Source organism: Pelobates fuscus, chromosome 5 (genome assembly GCF_036172605.1).
Source record: "Pelobates fuscus isolate aPelFus1 chromosome 5, aPelFus1.pri, whole genome shotgun sequence".
Classification (NCBI taxonomy): domain Eukaryota; kingdom Metazoa; phylum Chordata; class Amphibia; order Anura; family Pelobatidae; genus Pelobates; species Pelobates fuscus.
In genome coordinates, this window is record NC_086321.1 from 376,170,202 (window position 1) to 376,197,440 (window position 27,239).

A 27,239-nucleotide genomic window follows, 5' to 3' on the forward strand; every position below is an offset into this window, starting at 1 on the left:
AGGAAAGGAGCAGCCCTTGAAAAATCCTACAGATGATAGTTGGCTATTCGGGAACGAGCAGATGTTAGGAGAAGGTTGTTGGCAGATCGAAGAGAACGAGAAAGGATGTATTTGTTGAGTAAAGAGGAAATGTAGTGGGGAGTGGAGTTAGTGAGGGCTTTGTAGGTTAGTGTTAGTAGTTCGAATGTGATCCTGAACCGTACAGGAAGCTATTACAATATTACACCTGTTATATATTTGATTGTATCACTGCAGGTTGGGCCAAAAGTCTAAAGGGAATAAAAAATATATTTGGTAAATATTAATTATTAGACCATTAAAATGGGGCTGTTTTATTTTTATTTCTCAATTAAGCTCCACGAAACGGCAGAATGTGATGCTTGGATTCAGGCAATAACAAATCCCAATGAGGTAAAGGAGTGTATATAGAGGCTAAAGAAATAAATACAGACCTGCTTTTTACAAGACAGTGGTAATAGCCAGCAAACCTGAAATACACAACAAAATAAATTGTAACAGGGTTATTTACTAAACGAGTGAATTTCAAATGTAAGGCTTTATATAGCAGAACTGAAAGCAAAACTGACTTCAGCTGCTTTGACCTTAAAGGAACACTATAGGGTCAGGAACACAAACATGTATTCCTGACCCTATAGTGTTAAAACCACAATTTACTTGGCTGGCCTCCCTCAACCTCATTAAAAGGTAATAAAACGTACATTATTTGCAGCGCTACCAGTGCTGGCCCCGCCCCCAATCTGCCTCCTTGCTGACATCATGAATTTATGTTTTTTAGCCAATCCAATGCTTGCCCATAGGGAAAGCTTAGGATTGGCTGAAAACGGCAAGGAGGTGGGGCTAATTGGTGGCTTGGCCAGTCAGCACCTCCTCTCACAGAAACGCATTGAATTAGTGCATCACTATGAGGAAAATTCAGCTGAGTGGCAGTCACACTGTGCAGCACTGCCCCAGAAAGCACTGGAGGTATCCCTAGGGGGCAATGTAAATACTGCCTTTTCTCTGAAAAGACAGTGTTTGCATGAAAATACCTACAGGGAATGATTAAACTCACCAGAACAACGACATTAAGCTATAGTTGTTCTGGTGACTATAGTGTCCCTTTAAATTTTAAATTAACTTTGAATTTACTTTGAATTTTCACGCTAGTGATTAACCCTGTAGCATTAGATCTATAATCCTTACTAGTCCTATTTCTCATTTATGTCAGTTCATCAGTCAAGAGCCTTTCCCCGATGTTTATAATCAAAATATCCTCTAATTAGAAATATTGCTAATTAACTTGTGTTAGTTGCATTTTGCACAGATGTCACTAAGCCTCATCCAAATCTACCCACAATCTGTAAAGTAAACAGCCCCATAAATTGCAGGGTGGGCTTCTCCTCTAACTCTGCAAGCAACTTATTTTTTATCTTTTTTTAAAATATTTTTTACATACCTTATAACACATAGAAACATAGAATGTGACGGCAGATAAGAACCATTCGGCCCATCTAGTCTGCTCAGTTTTCTAAATACTTTCATTAGTCTCTGAGCTAAGCATTATGTGTGTATTAAAATACCATCCTTTATCATCTATTACTCTATGACAGCTAATAACATTAATAACTACTCCGTGAAAATGTTACACCGTCTGCAAATGGTTTGCGGATAATTTATATAATGTGGTGATTAAAGTAAATTAATTAAAGTTAATGTGTTTCCTTTAAATCACAGTCAGAATTCTTGCGTGACTTGGTAACTATTGTACTCCTTACTACAGTCAGACACCATCACGGAATGACAACAGGAAACAAGACAGGTGTATCTGAGTTCTTTCTCCTTGGATTTGATAGCCTTCCCGATCTAAAGATTTTAATCTTTATTTTCTTTCTTATAATTTACCTTGCAACATTATGGGGAAACTTTTTAATTGCTGGCTTGGTTTCTGCGAGTCCAAGATTAAATACACCCATGTACTTTTTTCTAATTCATTTATCCATCTGTGATATTGTATTTACCACGAATATTGCCCCCAATATGTTGTACATTATACTAGCAGGAAAAGTTGCGATGTCTTTCGAAGCCTGCGTCATTCAGTTCTACCTCTATGGAGCATCGACCATCGCAGAGTGTTCTATTCTTGCTATTATGTCTTATGACCGCTTCCTTGCCATCTGTAGTCCTTTACATTACACTTACATCATGAACTTTGCGGTTTGTCTCACATCAGTTACGTGCTCATGGCTGCTGGGATTTTGCGTAACACTTTGTACGACTGTAATGGTGTTTCAGTTGGATTTTTGCGGTCCTAATGTTATCGACCACTTTATCTGTGATCTCGTTCCCCTTCTGAAGTTGTCCTGTTCAGACACATTTGTTGTGGAAGTTGTCATCTTCGTGCTTTCCATCCCTATTATACTCATCCCTTTTGTCTTTATTTTCTCAACGTACGTCAATATCTTTCTAGTCATACTGAAAATTCCATTCGCAGCTGGAAGACGGAAGACATTCTCAACCTGTAGTTCCCACTCGACATCAGTGAGTGCATATTATGGAACACTGATCACAATATACATTGTTCCAAATAAATGGGATATAAACAAAGCATTGTATCTTCTGTACTCTGTCTTTACACCGTTCTTCAATCCAATCATCTATAGTCTAAGGAACCAGGATATTGTAAAAGCAATTGTTACATTGATGAAGTCAAATAGAATAATTTAGACATGTTGCAATGAACATATCCACCATATCTTTTAATTTGTAAGAGATCATGACTCTTTGCTTGGTTGCCAACCTCACTTCCAGTATACTTGCTATGAACTTGGTCGATATCTCTAGGATACCTAACCTCTGAGTGCGGTGCAGGTTCTGAACCCCTACCTGCCTTCTGACCCAGTTATCTTCTAACCATTAAATTGTGCTACCAACTGCTGAGCCCAAATTGTTCTGATCTACTGGATTTTTCCCCCCTGGTGGCCTCTTACATACTGAGAACATTATTTTACAATGTGTATTATAGAGGTCAAAAACTCAAAGGAAGCCATAATAAGACACATTATCACAGACTCTTATACGGATTGTTATATACAGATTGAGGGTATAATGTTAACAAGGTCAGCATATTTCAAATCAAGGTATCTGTTGTTGGCGGCTGTGTAATAATAAGTCAATTCTAAACTGACTGGATATTATATCTGTGCCCTTCCCTAATAAATGAGAAAACAACGACTCATGGAAAATATTAGATATAACTGATGTAATTTTGCTCAAAGTAGATGTTCCACCAGTAAGTGGCAATTTCCTCTTGGTTGTACACCGTTTTTTTTTTTTTTGTAATTCTTTGAATCACATTGTGGGGCATTGCTTGGTCTAATGACAGGCTCTCCCTTAGATACACCTACACATTATTCATTTCATCCTGAAACTTAGTTATTTTAAGGTTTTTTATAACTCAGTGGCTTGTACTAATTGATAAGATAAATCTAACATGTATCTTTACATTACTCACTTACAGTAGAATCGTATTTAGCTCTACATTATATTCTTAATCCATAAAGGGTGGAAGAGAAGCTCTACAATATTTATATTTATTTGGCTGCCAATAGTTTTATTTTCTGGACGTTAGATCTGACGGCTATCTTAGACTCTATCAGAACTTTCAAAGATCGTATTACGTAACTTTACTGGTAACTGACCCCCTCCATAGATCATGTCAATATAACAGGATAAGCCGCCAATTAATGTTTGGATATTTCTGCCTGACAATAAAACCCATGATTACGAAGTGACAGCATGATTTTGAGTTGTTCCTGTGTTGCTTTACCAATAACTTAAAAACATTTTGCATTAACAAATAACACCAAATATGACAAATAGCCAAATTTTGATCAATAATTTTATTATGCCAAAACAAAAACAAAACATAGTAGCTGCATTTTAAGTGTCATCATTACGAAATACTAATTTCTAGATAATTGGGCATACAGTGACTCACATATATTTGTAAACTATTCAAATTTATAAGGATTTTAAATTAGCAAATAATAAGATTATAAAATTACAGAACACAGTAAATATCCATGGGGGTCTCCACTGTAAACAGTGATTGGATTCGAGATCAAATTAGAAAAAAATCTAAGAGGTAAAATGTTTCGTAGTGGTACAATTATTAAAAAGCTGAATTACTTCCTACAAGAATAAAGTATGTTTTATAAATATCACATTTCATTTTACAGTACAATTCCAGTGAATGCAACAAAACTGAAATTAAAGGGACACTCTAGACACCAACGCAACTTTTTTGAACTTTATAGCTTTTGATCGAAATAATTAGTTATTTCAAATTTATGAACAGATTTTTCTGAAAAATATATATATATTGATTTTGCTCTGCATCCCATGTCCCATCTCCTCTGTTCCAAAATACTTCCATCTTGCTAAATACTGAACCTGTGCACATGATGTCAAACACAACCTATATCTGTCTCTCCCATTTTCAATACAGTGTTTCTCCGATTTAACAGCAAATTCGTCTGGGAGTTAAAGTTTACTTAACAGTCTTCACAAGTAGAAAACTGACAGATGAACTATAAGTTCTAGAAACCCTTGTTTTGAGCAGACCTGAGGTTGTGGTCAGACTGTCACTATCGCACTTCTAAACTCTGCAAAGAGTTAAACAACCATTAAACATGTCTAACATGTCACACTGCACGGACCAGAATGAGAGGGTCAATATTTCAGGACTTTACTAGTGGGTATATTTTTTAATTTGCATGTTCGGATTATTTTACAAATATGTTTTAATAAATGTTTAATATCATTTGTTTCAAACAACATGGATCAAACTACCTCGGAGTACCCCTTTAATACGTTACAACAGTGAAATCTAACGCATAAACTAACAGCAAAGTCACAAACGAACATGCCTTCGAATACTGACAAAAAGCATAGTTTTCTACATCACCAGAATTCTTGTGAATTTCACTTGATTAGAAAACTGTAACAAAAAAGGGGGATATTATAAGCAATGATTGATCAATCAATAGATAGATAGATAGATACATAGACAGAATAATTCATTTTTTAAATATTCCTTCATTAAAACAAGCAATCAGAGTACAGTAACGATACAAAATATGATAAGCAAATCAAGTGAATTAATATTGTACAAGGATTAATAATTACTAATTCATTATTTCTTTAGCTACCAAATATTAATGATGCTTCAGACGTCAATAGCAGTCTCAGCACTGTAAACAATCCCTTTTCTGAGAAAAGGCAATGTTTATATTTATCCCTCAAGACACCTTCCTATTATGACACTTCCTGTTCTGGACCTGCAATCTTTGTAGGACCAACTTTCACTAGTACCAACTTTCACTGGTACCATAAAGAATTGGAATAATGGATTTTAATGAGGAAACGTAGACTGACGCGCATGTACAGTAAGTAAGCCCTACAATGCTTCTCTACAGAGAAGTGTTGGACTGGCAGGGATCACCATCATAAAGGTGAGTAAACTGGCTTTATTTTTAAGGGAAGGCATGAGTCAGAAAAAACTCTAACGTTAGAAAGAAAAATTTTTGTATTTCTAACATTAGAGTTTCCCTTTAACAATCTTTGTAATGTTGGCCAAGCAAAAGCACAACACAGAGCAGACCTACACGTCTTTATCAAACCTTTTCTCATACAGTTTATTGCACTAAATACATGTGACGAACCCTGCTGCATAGACCTGTATTGCTGGTTCGTCTGTTTGCATTGGATTCATGGATTTCCTGTCCGTATGCTTTTGTTCGTACGTTTTCTAAAGTACCGATTGAAACTACCGAACATCGGCCACCCAGGAGAGGAGTGTGCGGCTCATTAACACCTTGACCACAAATTAGAACGTTGTGGTTAACCGCAAACACCTCTCCATTCCATCCGTACGGGTGGTCGTCGTTCGTATGCCGAACACGAGGCGGCGGCCATTTTGGACACGAGGCGAATCAGCGGTGTTCGGTGCAAAACCCATGGATCTAAAAACGGACTCTTTATCTACCGAACACCGCTAGAGACGGCCGTCTCCCCTTCTATTCCCTTGGAGGCATACGAACACTGTTCCGTTCGGGAGTTTCTTTCATCCGTATGAACTTACCCAGATAGCCGTCCCATGGAGTCATTCGTATACCGAAGGACTTATGAGAGACTTTGACTCCATGGCGATTGGACTGTGTACATCGGACCTGAGCGCTATTCGGTAGGAATATGCCCTCAGATCCAGGCTATCTGGGGATACGTTGCACGAACACTATATATTCGGTACTTTTGATTTTATGTATTTTATTGCATTTTTTGTGTTTGATTTTAAAATGGCGATGGTTCCTATCCTCGGAGTTAATTAGGTTTCTCTCTAATTATCTCCGGGATAGGAAAAGATGTATTATGGGTAAAATGGGAAGGGCTTGTGTTATAGCCACTGTGATTGGCTACTGTCTCAAATGTTTTACAGTCTTCCACCAGGTCCCCTAGTAGAGTGTCTACCTGGTGGAGACCTGCATAAATACTGGGCAGGTAGCCCCCATTAAACACATTACTGCTTGACCTTCAAAACGGAGCTTTGTCTCGTTTGTGGAGGGATTGACTATTGGGACAGCGTTTTCGTTTATTTCTAGCTGTGGAAGGATTTCGGATGAATTGCTGATCGGGAGTTACCGCATTCGTATGCTCCGTTCGGGAGTTTTATGATCGGTTATACTGGAATTGCATTTCTGGAGAAAGGGGATTATCGACTAAACGGCGGCTTCATTCCCCAGGCGGTGAGTGTCGTAACAATTGGTGGCAAGCGACGGGATGAATCCCACCGCCCTGAAGGCCAGCTACACACCCCGGATTGGAAATGCAATATGAGGAATTAAGGCGTGCTACCCTTAAAGACATTTTGGAGCGCAGAGGACGATCAGCGAGCAATCTCAAGAAAAGAGAGATTATTGCTATATTGGTAGAGATGGATACGGCACAGGGAATGGAGATAGCTAATGTGCCGGGCCTGCTGGACTTAACACCCGAGGAGATAGCATTTAACCGGGCAGTTCAGATAAGGCTGGCACACTTTGGCCCCAACCCTGCAGCGGATATTGTGGTGCAAGTACAAGCCGCAGTGACAGCACAACAGGCGCTCCAGAGGAGAGGAGCTGCAGCAGCAGAGGTACCCCATAATAATAATGGAAAGAAAAAGGTACCATTTGCTGCTTTTAGAAGTTTTATTGAGACTGAAGGAGAGATAGACGGGTTCCTGGCGGACTTTGAACGACAGTGTGCCTTACACCAGGTGCCCGCAGAAGAATGGGTTCCTATCCTCTCTGGGAAATTATCCGGCCAGGCCAGTGAAGCTTTTCGGGCCATCCCAGAGAAGGAACTCACTAGCTACCGGGCAGTAAAAGATGCCCTTTTGGCCCGGTACGCTGTTACGCCTGAGGCGATTCCTGGACACTAATAAACAGGCTGGTGATTCCTATGTGGAATGGGCATGCCGGGTACACCGCACGGCAGCCCACTGGATGACAGGGTGCCGAGCGGTCACAGGGGAAGAGGTGCTGCAAGTGTTCCTGCTAGAACATTGCTTTGACAAGTTACCTGCAGGAGTTCGTGAGTGGGTCAGGGACCGTAAACCCGCTACCTTCCATGAAGCTGCTCGTCTGGCCGACGAATACACTGATGCACGTAAGCTAGATCAGACAGCAGCCAAGGTCCCTGCCCGAGTGGAGTACAAACCGGCAGCACCTCCAACCACCAATGTATATCACCCCCCAGCACAACGTACCCCCACTATGCCGCCAGCAACCAACCATGGGCAGTCAGCCCGATTCAACAACCGGGGTTACTCCAACCAGATCCAGTGCTATGGATGCAAGCAGATGGGGCATAAACGACCAGAATGCCCCTTAAACAGTGCCAACCAAGCACAGTCCTGGAGAAAACCAGCCGGCGGAGCCCAGCAGTCACCTCAGCCTTCTGCTCACTGCCTTGAGCAGGAGGAGTTTTGGGGTTTCCTTCACAAAGCAGACCCAGTACAAGCAGCTCAGCAGGACAACCGCCAACACCACAGGCAGACCGTTAAGCTGAATGGGAAAGTGGTCACTGGTCTTAGAGACACTGGAGCTACTATGACCCTGCTCCAAAAGAACCTGGTTTCGGAACACCAACATACCGGGAATACTGTAGCAGTAAGGGTGGCAGGAGGCGCCGTGTTCCGCCTGCCTGTTGCCCGGGTTCATTTGGACTGGGGAGTGGGAGCTGGACATGTGAATGTGGGGGTTATGAAGGACTTGCCTGCTGATGTTTTGCTGGGAAATGATTTGGCCCCTCTGATTTCGGCCTATGCTTCCATGGGACCTGCCGAAGCCAATCCAGTGACTACCCGTGCTCAGACCCGTGCTGCTGGAACCGGCCCACCTGCTGCTGAGACCCAGGTAAGAACCGATTCCCCGACTGACACCCCAGGGCAGACTTTAGCTAGTTGGGATTCCCCAGAGGAGTTCGGGAGGGAAACCCAGACGGATCCATCTCTCCAGAGGTATAGGGGCAGAGCAGACACTGGAGAAGAAGGAGCAGAGGGGGAGCGGTATGAGTGGGTGGGGGACAGGTTATATCGGATCCCTAAGCCGTCCCAGAAAAGTGTTGCCCCTCCGCCGAATCGACAGCTGGTAGTGCCCGCGAAATACCGGCAGGAGATTCTGCGGATAGGGCATGATGTTCCGCTAGCCGGACATCTAGGGTCCCGCCGCACAGGCCATAGGATTATGCAGAACTTTTTTTGGCTCTCATTAGAGGCCACTGGGAGGGGGAGACGGAGCAGGAAGGGACCCCCATAGTGCCATATGTTCTGGAACTTCGGGACCGCATGGAGAAACTGTCTCTGATGGTAAGAGAGAACCTCCAGGTGGCCCAGGGGAGACAGAGGGAATGGTACGATCGGGGTGCCCGGCAGCGAGTATTCCAGGTTGGGCAGAAGGTGCTAGTGCTCAAACCTGTGAAGGCGAACAAGATGCAGGCATCTTGGCAGGGCCCGTATAAAGTGTTAGCTCAGGTGTGTGATACTACCTACCTTATAGCCAGCTGTTCAGATGACAGGATCCAGCGATCCTTTCATGTGAACATGCTAAAGGAGTATCAGGAACGACCTGAGGATGTAGCTGCAGTATGTGCCCCCGCTGCAGACGATACCGAAAGCTTACCCTTACCCGACTTATTAGCAAGAGGTTCCCAGACGGATCTGACTAATCTTGTACAGCTAGGGGATAGGTTAAGCCCCGCAGAGAAAGGACAGGTGAAACAGCTTCTGTGGGAGAAGCAGGCGACGTTCTCCCAAGAACCCGGCTACACTACCCTAGCTGTACATAAGGTAGAGACCCCTGGACAGAACCCCCTGCGACAGCCCCCTTACCATATCCCTGAAGCAGTCCGAGAAGGAATGCGGAAGGAGATAGAGGAGATGACCCAGCTTGGGGTCATCGAGCACTCCGATAGCCCTTGGGCCTCCCCTGTAGTCCTGGTGCCTAAGAAAGATGGGACCACCCGGTTCTGTGTGGACTACAGGAGGCTCAACGAGCGGACCACCACTGACGCCTACCCGATGCCCCGGGTAGACGAGTTGTTAGATCGCATTGCCAGGGGACGCTATCTGACCACCATAGACCTGTGTAAGGGCTAGTGGCAGATTCCCCTGGCCAAGGACGCTATCCCCAAGTCGGCCTTCGTCACCCCATTTGGCTTATACCAATTTAAGGTTATGCCATTTGGGATGAAGAATGCCCCAGCTACCTTCCAACGTATGGTGGACAGGCTCCTTGATGGATTCCAGGAATTTGCTTGTGCATACCTGGATGATATTGCGATCTACAGTGGGTCCTGGGAGGAACACCTGGTGCACGTAGGGGTAGTACTGGATAAAATTCGGGCCGCTGGCCTGACATTGAAGCCAGAGAAGTGTCATCTAGGCATGGCTGAGGTACAATACCTGGGTCACAGGGTGGGGTGTGGGAGCCAGAGACCAGAGCCAGCCAAGATAGAGGCAGTAGCGAACTGGCCCACACCTATCACTAAGACCCAAGTATTGGCCTTCCTAGGGACAGCAGGGTATTATAGACGCTTTGTCCCCGACTACAGCTCTATAGCTAAACCCCTGACAGACCTGACCAAGAAAAACCTCCCTAAACAGGTCCTGTGGTCTCCAGCTTGTGAAGCTGCGTTTCAAGCACTTAAGCAGGCTCTCGTGAATGCCCCTGTCCTGGCTGCCCCAGTTCCTAACAAACGTTTTCTCGTCCATACAGATGCTTCCATGTATGGACTGGGGGCTGTGCTAAGCCAGGTCGGGGAGGATGGAGGAGAACACCCTGTCGCATATCTCAGTCGAAAGCTGTTACCCCGGGAAGTGAGTTATGCGGCAGTGGAGAAAGAATGTTTGGCCCTGGTCTGGGCATTGAAAAAATTGAGTCCCTATTTGTATGGACAGGAATTTTCCCTTATCACGGACCACAATCCCCTTGTCTGGCTTAACCGGGTCTCAGGAGACAATGGTAGACTGCTGCGGTGGAGTTTAGCCTTACAACCATATAACTTCACCATCAGCTACCGACCCGGTAAGCAGAATGGGAATGCAGATGGATTATCACGGCAAACCGACGTTCTTGCTACCTCCTAGTCCGGTCATCCCCAAGTTGACCCGCTAAAGGGCCAAGCCGGGTCTGCCGGAGTGTTCCACAAGGGGGGAGCCGTATGACGAACCCTGCTGCATAGACCTGTATTGCTGGTTCGTCTGTTTGCATTGGATTCATGGATTTCCTGTCCGTATGCTTTTGTTCGTACGTTTTCTAAAGTACCGATTGAAACTACCGAACATCGGCCACCCAGGAGAGGAGTGTGCGGCTCATTAACACCTTGACCACAAATTAGAACGTTGTGGTTAACCGCAAACACCTCTCCATTCCATCCGTATGGGTGGTCGTCGTTCGCATGCCGAACACGAGGCGGCGACCATTTTGGACACGAGGCGAATCAGCGGTGTTCGGTGCAAAACCCATGGATCTAAAAACGGACTCTTTATCTACCGAACACCGCTAGAGACGGCCGTCTCCCCTTCTATTCCCTTGGAGGCATACGAACACTGTTCCGTTCGGGAGTTTCTTTCATCCGTATGAACTTACCCAGATAGCCGTCCCATGGAGTCATTCGTATACCGAAGGACTTATGAGAGACTTTGACTCCATGGCGATTGGACTGTGTACATCGGACCTGAGCGCTATTCGGTAGGAATATGCCCTCAGATCCAGGCTATCTGGGGATACGTTGCACGAACACTATATATTCGGTACTTTTGATTTTATGTATTTTATTGCATTTTTTGTGTTTGATTTTAAAATGGCGATGGTTCCTATCCTCTGAGTTAATTAGGTTTCTCTCTAATTATCTCCGGGATAGGAAAAGATGTATTATGGGTAAAATGGGAAAGGCTTGTGTTATAGCCACTGTGATTGGCTACTGTCTCAAATGTTTTACAGTCTTCCACCAGGTCCCCTAGGGGAGTGTCTACCTGGTGGAGACCTGCATAAATACTGGGCAGGTAGCCCCCATTAAACACATTACTGCTTGACCTTCAAAACGGAGCTTTGTCTCGTTTGTGGAGGGATTGACTATTGGGACAGCGTTTTCGTTTATTTCTAGCTGTGGAAGGATTTCGGATGAATTGCTGATCGGGAGTTACCGCATTCGTATGCTCCGTTCGGGAGTTTTATGATCGGTTATACTGGAATTGCATTTCTGGAGAAAGGGGATTATTGACTAAACGGCGGCTTCATTCCCCAGGCGGTGAGTGTCGTAACAATACATTTTTCTGTTATTTCTTTTATCCATCTAAGTTCAAGCAGGGATGTCCAGAAATGCCCTGTCCATGGCCCAATCTGGTAATCCTCACCCCTAAACTATATGTTGCTTGGCATGATACATGGAATTAACTAAATCCAGTGTGATGGAAATTATTTTTTAATGCAAATGCAGAAAATGAGCAATGTCAGGATAATGGGATAGAACGGCTAAAACGCAAACAGGCTAAATCATTGAGAATAGCTTACCGCACCTGTACGGATATCCGTGGTATTTTGATCTGAAGATTGAGAGAAGAAAACTAAAAAAAAACACGACAAGGCCCAATCCGACTAGACATATAACTGGAAAAAGAGAGAATTTGTCAACGTTTATAAACGTTGGTAAAACAATATATACCATAATAACAGTATTTATTATAATTATAATATAATAACAAAATATAATAATAAAATAGTACATAATAAACAAAATAACATATTTCTGCTTCAGGTAAAGTGTATCAGGTATCTCTAATGAGAGAGAAACCCCTACATATTTATTAACCTTAATAGGGAACACATGGGGTGGGTGGCAGCATTGTAACATAGCTGTGTGATACAAAAGGGAATCCAAATACAAAAAAAACAAGTCCTGCGCTCAAACTCCCATTACTCCTGGGTGGCAGCAACAACCATAGCACATATCAGTATTGCACAGCCACGTCGCAGTGCTGCCCCTCTCTGTCTCTTTAGAGAGATTTTTTTTACCTGAAGCAGAAGGAAGCAAGGTGAACTGTTAGTGCAGGACCCACTTAAGGGTTGATACTAAAAACCTGTTATTTAAATATACATAGGGATCTGGGAAAGTGCGCAGGTAATTTTTTTTCTTTGGTTTTTATTGTTTCATTGAGGCTGAGTATCTCTGTCTCTGGTTTGTTTCTCCATAATCCTGACCTTGTCTTGTTTCCGTGTACAATTTTTGTTATATTCTTGTGTTACCCCGGGCCACTCTAAGGACCGTTAGTACATCCCATACTGTATTCTCTAATTCTAAAGTTCTGTGTTGTGGGTTATTGCAATTCTCACACCAATACACTTTGACAAATGCTATCACAGACAAGTGCTATTCTTATTATGATTAACGTACAATAGGACTAAACTTTACGTTTTTTGGTTGAATTGAAAAATTTTGACTTACTTCGTCTTTTTCCAACATCACCTTTTGACGTTGCTGCTTCATTTAAGAGAACCATTCCCATTGTGATAGCCGCATCTGTAATTGTCGCTAAGGAAGGGTGACACTGTGCATACATTACTATCAGATTTCAATATTGTCTAGCAGAACTTTACCTTACTTTATAGAATGAAGAATGTGTCAGAGTGCTATATTATTATCAGTAACAGTGCCAATTCTTTAGAGCGCTCATATTCCAGAGCGCTTTACAATTATAGAAAGGGGATATTTAGAAATGAAGAATGCTCTGCTCACATCAGCTTACAATCTATGACCATGCGAGGTTGCTGTATATATATTGTTAGGGACACTTACTGGTGAGGTGCTCTGACCAGGATTGAACCTGGGATTCTTGGTTGACATTACCACTGATCTAAGGACTATATCGACATATAGTGTGTAAATATTTATAATAAAAGGTTTGGAGCAAAATATTTTTGGCAATCAGTTTTGTTACCATATCATTGAGATGAATGTTATAAAAATACGTAATTGTGGATATACCTGTAACAGTCTAAATATCCCTTCTGTAAGATGGTAAAATCATTACTTTGGACTCTCACTGGGTTTATAATGCTTGCTCTATGTCAAATGACCGAAATAGCCTAACTGAACTCACATTTGGGTTGAACTATTTGTCTAAATTGGTTATTTTAGCCTAAATTTTAAAATTCATTTTGAATTCCTGACAGTAAATAACCCTGTTAGTCATGTTAATCACCAAACATTAGAAGGTGTCCCATCCTATCACCTCTTATGCCGATGATGACCGTCTTATAATGTAAAAAGTCCAATGGAATTTCTTGTTACAAATTTCTTCTTTTTTCTTTATTGTATTTTCATTTTTTTCCTTTATTTATTTATTCTATTTTCACAGTGATGCATATTCTGAATAATTAAAAATTTCTTCTAGTTATTCAAGAATATTGGAAGAACCTTGTGTTTAATGGGCTGTCAGGAGGCTTGTTTCAATCCATCATTTCTGTGGCACACATTAACAAATCTTAACGACACCCCCTTTTTTTATCGCGTCTCCTTCTCGCTCTGGCTCAGTCTGACCCACATTCCAATTTACCCTACCTCAAACCACTGACACCACTCGGACACGCCATAGCCCCGGGATGGAGAGGAGCATACTATGACAAAGCCCTATCTTTCATGGTGATTTTTCCTGAGCCATACGGCGGTAGGGCAGTTACCCTCTACCACTGTTTGTGCTACATAGCATCACTTTAGACGTCCGTGCCTCATACAACTTTTTACTCTCTGTTACATGTTATCTATGAATGCATCCTTACATAAATTGAGATTTACAGTATCCTCCCCTGCGAGGGAAGACTTTCTGATTTACACTGTGTCCATACTTCTTCTCCTTCACGGGAAAACTGTTACTTATGTTGGTCAAAATACAACACTGATTCAAAACAAAGCTCAACCACACAAATAAAAAGTATTCAAATATATATATATGTCAAAACCATAAACAATATTGTTGCTACCAAGTGCAATACCAAGCATCTATGTTTCCATAGAACCCTTTATACCCATTTCATATGCCATTTATTTCAGCTAGATTCATCTGAAAAGGATACTCAGTAAGAGAATAATGTGGGATTCTGCCACGAACTGGGCTTGGCTGCTTCCATGAATGTAGCTCTGAAGAGAAGAATAAACATGATATTCTGTTACTTTTAATAAAATAGATTTCAACAACTGTAAGCATTTACAAAGCAACAAGGATAAATATAGTTTAAAAACTCGGCTGAAGAGAATAAACTATATTATAGGGACCCTCCGGGCAGCCAGACCACTTCAGCTAATTTAAGTGGTCTGAGTGCTTTCTCCCTATTGCACTTAGTGCTGCAATGTAAAGTGCCACTGGAAGTGAGACTGGGGGCGCTTCCAGAATCCTAACTGACTTTTGGTTCCGTTATCTGATGCTGGACGTCCTCACGGACCTCCAGCGTCAGAATTTCCCCATAGGAAAGCATCGAATAGTGCTTTCCTATGGGGAGGTCTAATGCGCGCACGGCCATTGCTGCGCATGCGCATTAGGTCTCCCCCGCTGGCTGACGTCGGCAGGGGAGGAGTGTGGGCGGAGCCTGAAAAAGCGCCGACGGCATTGGATAAAGATAAGTGCTTGAAGGGGTTTTAACCCTGTGGGGTAGGGGGCAGGAGGGAGGGGGGCAACCCAGGATTCTCCAGTGCAAGAAAAATGGGTTTGTTTTCCTGGCACTGGAGAGTCCCTTAAAACTGATGGCTGCTGCATGTTTGCTAGTGGTACGAAGAATGGTGTGTGGACAACCGATGGCTTCTGTGTGCCTGCTATGGCTCAGGTGTGTGCTATTTAGTTGACTGATCGCTCTGTGCCTTCTATGGCTGAGGTGTATGTTATTTGTGTGACTGATGGCTCTGTGCCTTCTACGGCTGAGGTGTATGTTATTCGGTTGACTGATGGCTCTGTGCCTTCTATGGCTGAGGTGTATGTTATTTGGTTGACTGATGGCTCTGTGCCTTCTATGGCTGAGGTGTATGCTATTTGTGTGACTAATGGCTCTGTGCCTTCTATGGTTGAGGTGTATGCTATTTGTGTGACTGATGGCTCTGTGCCTTCTATGGCTGAGGTGTATGTTATTTGTGTGACTGATGGCTCTTTGCCTTCTATGGCTGAGGTGTATGCTATTTTTGTGACTGATGGTTCAGTGCCTTCTACGGCTGAGGTGTATGTTATTTGGTTGACTGATGGCTCCGTGCCTTCTATGGTTGAGGTGTATGTTATTTGGTTGACTGATGGCTCTTTGCCTTCTATGGCTGAGGTGTATGTTATTTGTGTGACTGATGGCTCTGTGCCTTCTACGGCTGAGGTGTATGTTATTCGGTTGACTGATGGCTCTGTGCCTTCTATGGCTGAGGTGTATGCTATTTGGTTGACTGATGGTTCTGTGACTTCTATGGCTGAGGTGTATGTTATTTAGTTGACTGATTGGCTCCGTCCCTTCTATGGCTGAGGTGTATGCTATTTGGTTGACTGATGGCTCTGTGCCTTCTATGGCTGAGGTGTATGTTATTCGGTTGACTGATGGCTCTGTGCCTTCTATGGCTGAGGTGTATGTTATTTGTGTGACTGATGGCTCTGTGCCTTCTACGGCTGAGGTGTATGTTATTTGGTTGACTGATGGCTCTGTGTCTTCTATGGCTGAGGTGTATGTTATTCGGTTGACTAATGGCTCTGTGCCTTCTATGGCTGAGGTGTATGTTATTCGGTTGACTAATGGCTCTGTGCCTTCTATGGCTGAGGTGTATGTTATTCGGTTGACTAATGGCTCTGTGCCTTCTATGGCTGAGGTGTATGCTATTTGGTTGACTGATGGCTCTGTGCCTTCTATGGCTGAGGTGTATGTTATTCGGTTGACTGATGGCTCTGTGCCTTCTATGGCTGAGGTGTATGCTATTTGGTTGACTAATGGCTCTGTGCCTTCTATGGCTGAGGTGTATGTTATTTGGTTGACTGATGGCTCTGTGCCTTCTATGGCTGAGGTGTATGTTATTTGGTTGACTGATGGCTCTGTGACTTCTATGGCTGAGGTGTATGTTATTTAGTTGACTGATGGCTCCATCCCTTCTATGGCTGAGGTGTATGTTATCTGGTTGACTGATGGCTCTGTGCATTTTATGGCTGAGGTGTATGTTATTTGTGTGACTGATGGCTCTGTGTCTTCTATGGCTGAGGTGTATGTTATTTGTTTGACTGATGGCTATGTGCCTTCTATGGCTGAGGTGTATGCTATTTGTGTGACTGATGGCTCTGTGTCTTCTATGGCTGAGGTGTATGTTATTTAGTTGACTGATTGGCTCCGTCCCTTCTATGGCTGAGGTGTATGTTATTTGGTTGACTGATGGCTCTGTGACTTCTATGGATGAGGTGTATGTTATTTAGTTGGCTGATTGGCTCCATCCCTTCTATGGCTGAGGTGTATGTTATTTGTTTGACTGATGGCTCTGTGCCTTCTATGGCTGAGGTGTATGTTATTTGTGTGACTGATGGCTCTGTGTCTTCTATGGCTGAGGTGTATGTTATTTGGTTGACTGATTGGCTCCGTCCCTTCTATGGCTGAGGTGTATGTTATTTGGTTGACTGATGGCTCTGTGTCTTCTATGGTTGAGGTGTATGTTATTTGGTTGACTGATGGCTCTGTGTCTTCTATGGCTGAGGTGTATGTTATTTGTGTGACTGATGGCTCTGTGCCTTCTATGGCTGAGGTGTATGTTATTTGGTTGACTGATGGCTCCATGCCTTCTATGGCTGGGGTGTATGCTATTTAGTTGACTGATGGCTCTGTGCCTTCTATGGCTGAGGTGTATGCTATTTAGTTGACTCATGGTTTTCAGTGCCTTCTATGGCATAGGTGTATGTTATTTGGTTGACTGATTGGCTCCGTGCCTTCTATGGCTGAGGTGTATGTTATTTGGTTGACTGATGGCTCCGTGCCTTCTATGGCTGAGGTGTATGCTATTTGTGTGACTCATGGTTCAGTGCCTTCTATGGCGGAGGTGCATGTTATTTGGTTGACTGATTGGCTCTGTGCCTTCTATGGCTGAGGTGTATGTTATTTGTGTGACTGATGGCTCTGTGTCTTCTATGGCTGAGGTGTATGTTATTTAGTTGACTGATTGGCTCCGTCCCTTCTATGGCTGAGGTGTATGTTATTTGGTTGACTGATTGGCTCCGTCCCTTCTATGGCTGAGGTGTATATTATTTGTGTGACTGATGGCTCTGTGACTTCTATGGCTGAGGTGTATGTTATTTGTTTGACTGATGGCTCTGTGCCTTCTATGGCTGAGGTGTATGTTATTTGTGTGACTGATGGCTCTGTGTCTTCTATGGCTGAGGTGTATGTTATTTAGTTGACTGATTGGCTCCGTCCCTTCTATGGCTGAGGTGTATGTTATTTGGTTGACTGATGGCTCTGTGCCTTCTATGGCTGAGGTGTATGCTATTTGTGTGACTGATGGTTCTGTGTCTTCTATGGCTGAGGTGTATGTTATTTAGTTGACTGATTGGCTCCGTCCCTTCTATGGCTGAGGTGTATGTTATTTGGTTGACTGATGGCTCTGTGACTTCTATGGCTGAGGTGTATGTTATTTGTTTGACTGATGGCTCTGTGCCTTCTATGGCTGAGGTGTATGTTATTTGTGTGACTGATGGCTCTGTGTCTTCTATGGCTGAGGTGTATGTTATTTAGTTGACTGATTGGCTCCGTCCCTTCTATGGCTGAGGTGTATGTTATTTGGTTGACTGATTGGATCCGTCCCTTCTATGGTTGAGGTGTATGTTATTTGGTTGACTGATGGCTCTGTGTCTTCTATGGCTGAGGTGTATGTTATTTGTGTGACTGATGGCTCTGTGCCTTCTATGGCTGAGGTGTATGTTATTTGGTTGACTGATGGCTCCATGCCTTCTATGGCTGGGGTGTATGCTATTTAGTTGACTGATGGCTCTGTGCCTTCTATGGCTGAGGTGTATGCTATTTAGTTGACTCATGGTTCAGTGCCTTCTATGGCTGAGGTGTATGTTATTTGGTTGACTGATTGGCTCCGTGCCTTCTATGGCTGAGGTGTATGTTATTTGGTTGACTGATGGCTCCGTGCCTTCTATGGCTGAGGTGTATGCTATTTGTGTGACTCATGGTTCAGTGCCTTCTATGGCTGAGGTGCATGTTATTTGGTTGACTGATTGGCTCCGTGCCTTCTATGGCTGAGTTGTATGTTATTTGTGTGACTGATGGCTCTGTGTCTTCTATGGCTGAGGTGTATGTTATTTAGTTGACTGATTGGCTCCGTCCCTTCTATGGCTGAGGTGTATGTTATTTGGTTGACTGATGGCTCTGTGACTTCTATGGCTGAGGTGTATGTTATTTAGTTGACTGATTGGATCCGTCCCTTCTATGGTTGTTATTTGGTTGACTGATGGCTCTGTGTCTTCTATGGCTGAGGTGTATGTTATTTGTGTGACTGATGGCTCTGTGCCTTCTATGGCTGAGGTGTATGTTATTTGGTTGACTGATGGCTCTGTGCCTTCTATGGCTGGGGTGTATGCTATTTGTGTGACTCATGGTTCAGTGCCTTCTATGGCTGAGGTGTATGTTATTTGGTTGACTGATTGGCTCCGTGCCTTCTATGGCTGAGGTGTATGTTATTTGGTTGACTGATGGCTCTGTGCCTTCTATGGCTGAGGTGTATGTTATTTGTGTGACTGATGGCTCCATGCCTTCTATGGTTGAGGTGTATGTTATTTGGTTGACTGATGGCTCTGTGCCTTCTATGGCTGAGGTGTATGTTATTTGTGTGACTGATGGCTCCATGCCTTCTATGGCTGAGGTGTATGCTATTTGGTTGACTGATGGCTCTGTGCCTTCTATGGCTGAGGTGTATGTTATTTGGTTGACTGATGGCTCTGTGCCTTCTATGGCTGAGGTGTATGTTATTTGGTTGACTGATGGCTCCGTGCCTTCTATGGCTGAGGTGTATGTTATTTGGTTGACTGATGGCTCCGTGCCTTCTATGGCTGAGGTGTATGTTATTTGGTTGACTGATGGCTCTGTGACTTCTATGGCTGAGGTGTATGTTATTTGTGTGACTGATGGCTCCATGCCTTCTATGGCTGAGGTGTATGTTATTTGGTTGACTGATGGCTCTGTGACTTCTATGGCTGAGGTGTATGTTATTTGTGTGACTGATGGCTCCGTGCCTTCTATGGCTGAGGTGTATGTTATTTGGTTGACTGATGGCTCCGTGCCTTCTATGGCTGAGGTGTATGTTATTTGGTTGACTGATGGCTCCGTGCCTTCTATGGCTGAGGTGTATGTTATTTGGTTGACTGATGGCTCCGTGCCTTCTATGGCTGAGGTGTATGTTATTTAGTTGACTGATGGCTCCGTCCCTTCTATGGCTGAGGTGTATGTTATTTGGTTGACTGATGGCTCTGTGCCTTCTATGGCTGAGGTGTATGTTATTTGGTTGACTGATGGCTCCGTCCCTTCTATGGCTGAGGTGTATGTTATTTGTGTGACTGATGGCTCTGTGCCTTCTATGGCTGAGGTGTATGTTATTTAGTTGACTGATGGCTCCGTGCCTTCTATGGCTGAGGTGTATGTTATTTGTGTGACTGATGGCTCTGTGCCTTCTATGGCTGAGGTGTATGCTATTTAGTTGACTGATGGCTCCGTGCCTTCTATGGCTGAGGTGTATGTTATTTGGTTGACTGATGGCTCCGTGCCTTCTATGGCTGAGGTGCATGTTATTTGGTTGACTGATGGCTCTGTGCCTTCTATGGCTGAGGTGTATGTTATTTGGTTGACTGATGGCTCCGTCCCTTCTATGGCTGAGGTGTATGTTATTTGGTTGACTGATGGCTCTGTGCCTTCTATGGCTGAGGTGTATGTTATTTGGTTGACTGATGGCTCCGTGCCTTCTATGGCTGAGGTGTATGTTATTTGGTTGACTGATGGCTCCGTCCCTTCTATGGCTGAGGTGTATGTTATTTGGTTGACTGATGGCTCTGTGCCTTCTATGGCTGAGGTGTATGTTATTTGGTTGACTGATGGCTCCGTGCCTTCTATGGCTGAGGTGTATGCTATTTGGTTGACTGATGGCTCCATGCCTTCTATGGCTGAGGTGTATGTTATTTGTGTGACTGATGGCTCCGTGCCTTCTATGGCTGAGGTGTATGTTATTTGGTTGACTGATGGCTCTGTGCCTTCTATGGCTGAGGTGTATGTTATTTGGTTGACTGATGGCTCCGTGCCTTCTATGGCTGAGGTGTATGCTATTTGGTTGACTGATGGCTCCATGCCTTCTATGGCTGAGGTGTATGTTATTTGTGTGACTGATGGCTCCGTCCCTTCTATGGCTGAGGTGTATGTTATTTGGTTGACTGATGGCTCTGTGACTTCTATGGATGAGGTGTATGTTATTTAGTTGACTGATTGGATCCGTCCCTTCTATGGTTGAGGTGTATGTTATTTGGTTGACTGATGGCTCTGTGTCTTCTATGGCTGAGGTGTATGTTATTTGTGTGACTGATGGCTCTGTGCCTTCTATGGCTGAGGTGTATGTTATTTGGTTGACTGATGGCTCCATGCCTTCTATGGCTGGGGTGTATGCTATTTAGTTGACTGATGGCTCTGTGCCTTCTATGGCTGAGGTGTATGCTATTTAGTTGACTCATGGTTCAGTGCCTTCTATGGCTGAGGTGTATGTTATTTGGTTGACTGATTGGCTCCGTGCCTTCTATGGCTGAGGTGTATGTTATTTGGTTGACTGATGGCTCTGTGACTTCTATGGCTGAGGTGTATGTTATTTAGTTGACTGATTGGATCCGTCCCTTCTATGGTTGTTATTTGGTTGACTGATGGCTCTGTGTCTTCTATGGCTGAGGTGTATGTTATTTGTGTGACTGATGGCTCTGTGCCTTCTATGGCTGAGGTGTATGTTATTTGGTTGACTGATGGCTCCGTGCCTTCTATGGCTGGGGTGTATGCTATTTAGTTGACTGATGGCTCTGTGTCTTCTATGGCTGAGGTGTATGTTATTTGGTTGACTGATGGCTCTGTGCCTTCTATGGCTGAGGTGTATGTTATTTGGTTGACTGATTGGCTCCGTGCCTTCTATGGCTGAGGTGTATGTTATTTGGTTGACTGATGGCTCTGTGCCTTCTATGGCTGAGGTGTATGTTATTTGTGTGACTGATGGCTCCATGCCTTCTATGGTTGAGGTGTATGTTATTTGGTTGACTGATGGCTCTGTGCCTTCTATGGCTGAGGTGTATGTTATTTGTGTGACTGATGGCTCCATGCCTTCTATGGCTGAGGTGTATGCTATTTGGTTGACTGATGGCTCTGTGCCTTCTATGGCTGAGGTGTATGTTATTTGGTTGACTGATGGCTCTGTGCCTTCTATGGCTGAGGTGTATGTTATTTGGTTGACTGATGGCTCCGTGCCTTCTATGGCTGAGGTGTATGTTATTTGGTTGACTGATGGCTCCGTGCCTTCTATGGCTGAGGTGTATGTTATTTGGTTGACTGATGGCTCTGTGACTTCTATGGCTGAGGTGTATGTTATTTGTGTGACTGATGGCTCCATGCCTTCTATGGCTGAGGTGTATGTTATTTGGTTGACTGATGGCTCTGTGACTTCTATGGCTGAGGTGTATGTTATTTGTGTGACTGATGGCTCCGTGCCTTCTATGGCTGAGGTGTATGTTATTTGGTTGACTGATGGCTCCGTGCCTTCTATGGCTGAGGTGTATGTTATTTGGTTGACTGATGGCTCCGTGCCTTCTATGGCTGAGGTGTATGTTATTTGGTTGACTGATGGCTCCGTGCCTTCTATGGCTGAGGTGTATGTTATTTAGTTGACTGATGGCTCCGTCCCTTCTATGGCTGAGGTGTATGTTATTTGGTTGACTGATGGCTCTGTGCCTTCTATGGCTGAGGTGTATGTTATTTGGTTGACTGATGGCTCCGTCCCTTCTATGGCTGAGGTGTATGTTATTTGTGTGACTGATGGCTCTGTGCCTTCTATGGCTGAGGTGTATGTTATTTAGTTGACTGATGGCTCCGTGCCTTCTATGGCTGAGGTGTATGTTATTTGTGTGACTGATGGCTCTGTGCCTTCTATGGCTGAGGTGTATGCTATTTAGTTGACTGATGGCTCCGTGCCTTCTATGGCTGAGGTGTATGTTATTTGTGTGACTGATGGCTCTGTGCCTTCTATGGCTGAGGTGTATGTTATTTGGTTGACTGATGGCTCCGTGCCTTCTATGGCTGGGGTGTATGCTATTTAGTTGACTGATGGCTCTGTGTCTTCTATGGCTGAGGTGTATGCTATTTGTGTGACTCATGGTTCAGTGCCTTCTATGGCTGAGGTGTATGTTATTTGGTTGACTGATTGGCTCCGTGCCTTCTATGGCTGAGGTGTATGTTATTTGGTTGACTGATGGCTCTGTGCCTTCTATGGCTGAGGTGTATGTTATTTGTGTGACTGATGGCTCCATGCCTTCTATGGTTGAGGTGTATGTTATTTGGTTGACTGATGGCTCTGTGCCTTCTATGGCTGAGGTGTATGTTATTTGTGTGACTGATGGCTCCATGCCTTCTATGGCTGAGGTGTATGCTATTTGGTTGACTGATGGCTCTGTGCCTTCTATGGCTGAGCTGTATGTTATTTGGTTGACTGATGGCTCTGTGCCTTCTATGGCTGAGGTGTATGTTATTTGGTTGACTGATGGCTCCGTGCCTTCTATGGCTGAGGTGTATGTTATTTGGTTGACTGATGGCTCCGTGCCTTCTATGGCTGAGGTGTATGTTATTTGGTTGACTGATGGCTCTGTGACTTCTATGGCTGAGGTGTATGTTATTTGTGTGACTGATGGCTCCATGCCTTCTATGGCTGAGGTGTATGTTATTTGGTTGACTGATGGCTCTGTGACTTCTATGGCTGAGGTGTATGTTATTTGTGTGACTGATGGCTCCGTGCCTTCTATGGCTGAGGTGTATGTTATTTGGTTGACTGATGGCTCCGTGCCTTCTATGGCTGAGGTGTATGTTATTTGGTTGACTGATGGCTCCGTGCCTTCTATGGCTGAGGTGTATGTTATTAGGTTGACTGATGGCTCCGTGCCTTCTATGGCTGAGGTGTATGTTATTTAGTTGACTGATGGCTCCGTCCCTTCTATGGCTGAGGTGTATGTTATTTGGTTGACTGATGGCTCTGTGCCTTCTATGGCTGAGGTGTATGTTATTTGGTTGACTGATGGCTCCGTCCCTTCTATGGCTGAGGTGTATGTTATTTGTGTGACTGATGGCTCTGTGCCTTCTATGGCTGAGGTGTATGTTATTTAGTTGACTGATGGCTCCGTGCCTTCTATGGCTGAGGTGTATGTTATTTGTGTGACTGATGGCTCTGTGCCTTCTATGGCTGAGGTGTATGCTATTTAGTTGACTGATGGCTCCGTGCCTTCTAAGGCTGAGGTGTATGTTATTTGGTTGACTGATGGCTCCGTGCCTTCTATGGCTGAGGTGTATGTTATTTGGTTGACTGATGGCTCTGTGCCTTCTATGGCTGAGGTGTATGTTATTTGGTTGACTGATGGCTCCGTGCCTTCTATGGCTGAGGTGTATGTTATTTGGTTGACTGATGGCTCCGTCCCTTCTATGGCTGAGGTGTATGTTATTTGGTTGACTGATGGCTCTGTGCCTTCTATGGCTTAGGTGTATGTTATTTGGTTGACTGATGGCTCCGTGCCTTCTATGGCTGAGGTGTATGCTATTTGGTTGACTGATGGCTCCATGCCTTCTATGGCTGAGGTGTATGTTATTTGTGTGACTGATGGCTCCGTGCCTTCTATGGCTGAGGTGTATGTTATTTGGTTGACTGATGGCTCTGTGCCTTCTATGGCTGAGGTGTATGTTATTTGGTTGACTGATGGCTCCGTGCCTTCTATGGCTGAGGTGTATGCTATTTGGTTGACTGATGGCTCCATGCCTTCTATGGCTGAGGTGTATGTTATTTGTGTGACTGATGGCTCCGTGCCTTCTATGGCTGAGGTGTATGTTATTTGGTTGACTGATGGCTCTGTGCCTTCTATGGCTGAGGTGTATGTTATTTGGTTGACTGATGGCTCTGTGCCTTCTATGGCTGAGGTGTATGTTATTTAGTTGACTGATGGCTCTGTGCCTTCTATGGCTGAGGTGTATGTTATTTGGTTGACTGATGGCTCCGTGCCTTCTATGGCTGAGGTGTATGTTATTTGTGTGACTGATGGCTCCGTGCCTTCTATGGCTGAGGTGTATGTTATTTGGTTGACTGATGGCTCCATGCCTTTTATGGCTGAGGTGTATGTTATTTGGTTGACTGATGGCTCCTTGCCTTCTATGGCTGAGGTGTATGTTATTTGTGTGACTGATGGCTCCGTGCCTTCTATGGCTGAGGTGTATGTTATTCGGTTGACTGATGGCTCCATGCCTTCTATGGCTGAGGTGTATGCTATTTGGTTGACTGATGGCTCCATGCCTTCTATGGCTGAGGTGTATGTTATTTGTGTGACTGATGGCTCCGTGCCTTCTATTGCTGAGGTGTATGTTATTTGTGTGACTGATGGCTCCGTGCCTTCTATGGTTGAGGTGTATGTTATTTGGTTGACTGATGGCTCTGTGCCTTCTATGCCTTAAGGTGTATGTTATTTGTGTGACTGATGGCTCTGTGCCTTCTATGGCTGAGGTGTATGCTATTTAGTTGACTGATGGCTCTGTGCCTTCTATGGCTAAGGTGTATGCTATTTGTGTGACTGATGGCTCCATGCCTTCTATGGCTGAGGTGTATGTTATTTGTGTGACTGATGGCTCTGTGCCTTCTATGGTTGAGGTGTATGTTATTTGGTTGACTGATGGCTCTGTGCCTTCTATGCCTTAAGGTGTATGTTATTTGTGTGACTGATGGCTCTGTGCCTTCTATGGCTAAGGTGTATGCTATTTAGTTGACTGATGGCTCCATGCCTTCTATGGCTAAGGTGTATGCTATTTGTGTGACTGATGGCTCCATGCCTTCTATGGCTGAGGTGTATGTTATTTGTGTGACTGATGGCTCCGTGCCTTCTATGGCTGAGGTGTATGCTATTTGTGTGACTGATGGCTCCATGCCTTCTATGGCTGAGGTGTATGTTATTTGTGTGACTGATGGCTCCATGCCTTCTATGGCTGAGGTGTATGTTATTTGTGTGACTGATGGTTCAGTGCCTTCTATGCCTTAAGGTGTATGCTATTTGTGTGACTGATGGCGGCTGCGTGCTTCTTTTGGGCCGGTGCATGTTATGTTGTCTCGACCTGAAGCTTAGGTCATGGGGTGCCATGGTGTGAATAATAGGTGCTGTAAGTTATGAAGATTCCATGTAAAGGGTTGGTGGGTTTTCTGTATGATGAACACATTGCAGAGAAGATTCACGTTGTGTATCAAGTCCTGGCGTGGATCTCTAGGAAGTGAAATAAGAGTGAATTTCACTGATAGGTGTTTCATCTGATATGATGCCTTGGGAGTGATTATAACTGGAGAGTACAATGTGGATGTCAATGAGTTAATAAATACTGTGAGTGATGTACTCTAGTGATGTGGATATTTTTAAGTCTTGAGAAAATATAACATATATAACAAAGTTTGCAGAATATGCGCACTAAACACAGCAGGAATGCACTGGGGGTTATCTGTTAATAAATGACGTACCACTTGACCGTTTTGTGGATTCTTATGTGCATAAGGCGGTCCACGTATGTGATTCCACATTTGTCCAGATGTCATGGCAAACACAACACACTAAAAAAAAAAAGATTTTAAAATAATCAATTACGTTAGCATCATGTACAATATGTTATGTTAAAATTACATGGAAATATGAGATACCAACGTTCATGACAGTAGTGGAAACGATTGGAAACAAAACAAAACTCATAATATTGTCACACTATTTAATTCTCATTTAATATCAGCCTCACATTGTTCAACTAAATAAAGGGTCCGAAGGCTCCTGAGACCTTGAAACACAGGACAAGAAAACAGAAGGCCATCTGATTCTCTTACGTCATTGCCTGCTTTAACACGAGCCCCTTCATAATATGATCCTGTCCCTTTAAACTTGCTTGTATAAAGAATCATTCTATAAGATGGAAAATTATAGATAGAAAACCCTACAAATACTTACAAGAGCCGCCATCGCCCATCCTGTCTTGTTGTAAATGAATTCCAAATTGTTTCTTCTCAAGTAGAGCAAACCCCCCACTAAGGAAACCAATAAGGCCAACGCGATTGTGCCAGAGTAGTTTGGAGGTCTAAAAACACGAATCTGTGAAAACCAAAGGGGAAAATACAAGCTGACAACTCTCCATTTGTGACTCAGATTCTGATTTTAACAATGTTCTACCCGGTTACATCGGTAATTGATTTCTTTTACTTGTTCCACCTAAACCTTAGTCTACCACTTCTGGCTCAACCTTTTCCGACCAATAAGAAGCTATGAGAACTACAGATCTATAGAAAGGCAGAACTAGAAGCAAAAGGTAGCTAGACAGCTAACGCCTGAGTAATTTAGACTGAAAATACAAACATCTATT

General features: G+C 43.7%; 1 protein-coding gene across 1 annotated transcript in view; it reads right to left on the minus strand.

Moving 5' to 3' along the window:
* Nucleotides 1-3,884: 3,884 nt before the first annotated feature.
* The window catches only part of TUSC3 (tumor suppressor candidate 3), a 47,554-nt gene continuing 24,199 nt past the window's right edge, over nt 3,885-27,239 (minus strand). The window contains exons 5-10 of the mRNA XM_063453426.1: nt 26,831-26,971; nt 26,356-26,445; nt 14,673-14,736; nt 13,045-13,119; nt 12,119-12,209; nt 3,885-4,999 (exon numbers count right to left, since the gene is read on the minus strand). Of these exons, the coding sequence (XP_063309496.1) occupies nt 4,984-4,999; nt 12,119-12,209; nt 13,045-13,119; nt 14,673-14,736; nt 26,356-26,445; nt 26,831-26,971 (477 nt within the window). The 3' untranslated portion in view covers nt 3,885-4,983. The remainder of the gene's footprint in view (nt 5,000-12,118; nt 12,210-13,044; nt 13,120-14,672; nt 14,737-26,355; nt 26,446-26,830; nt 26,972-27,239) is intronic.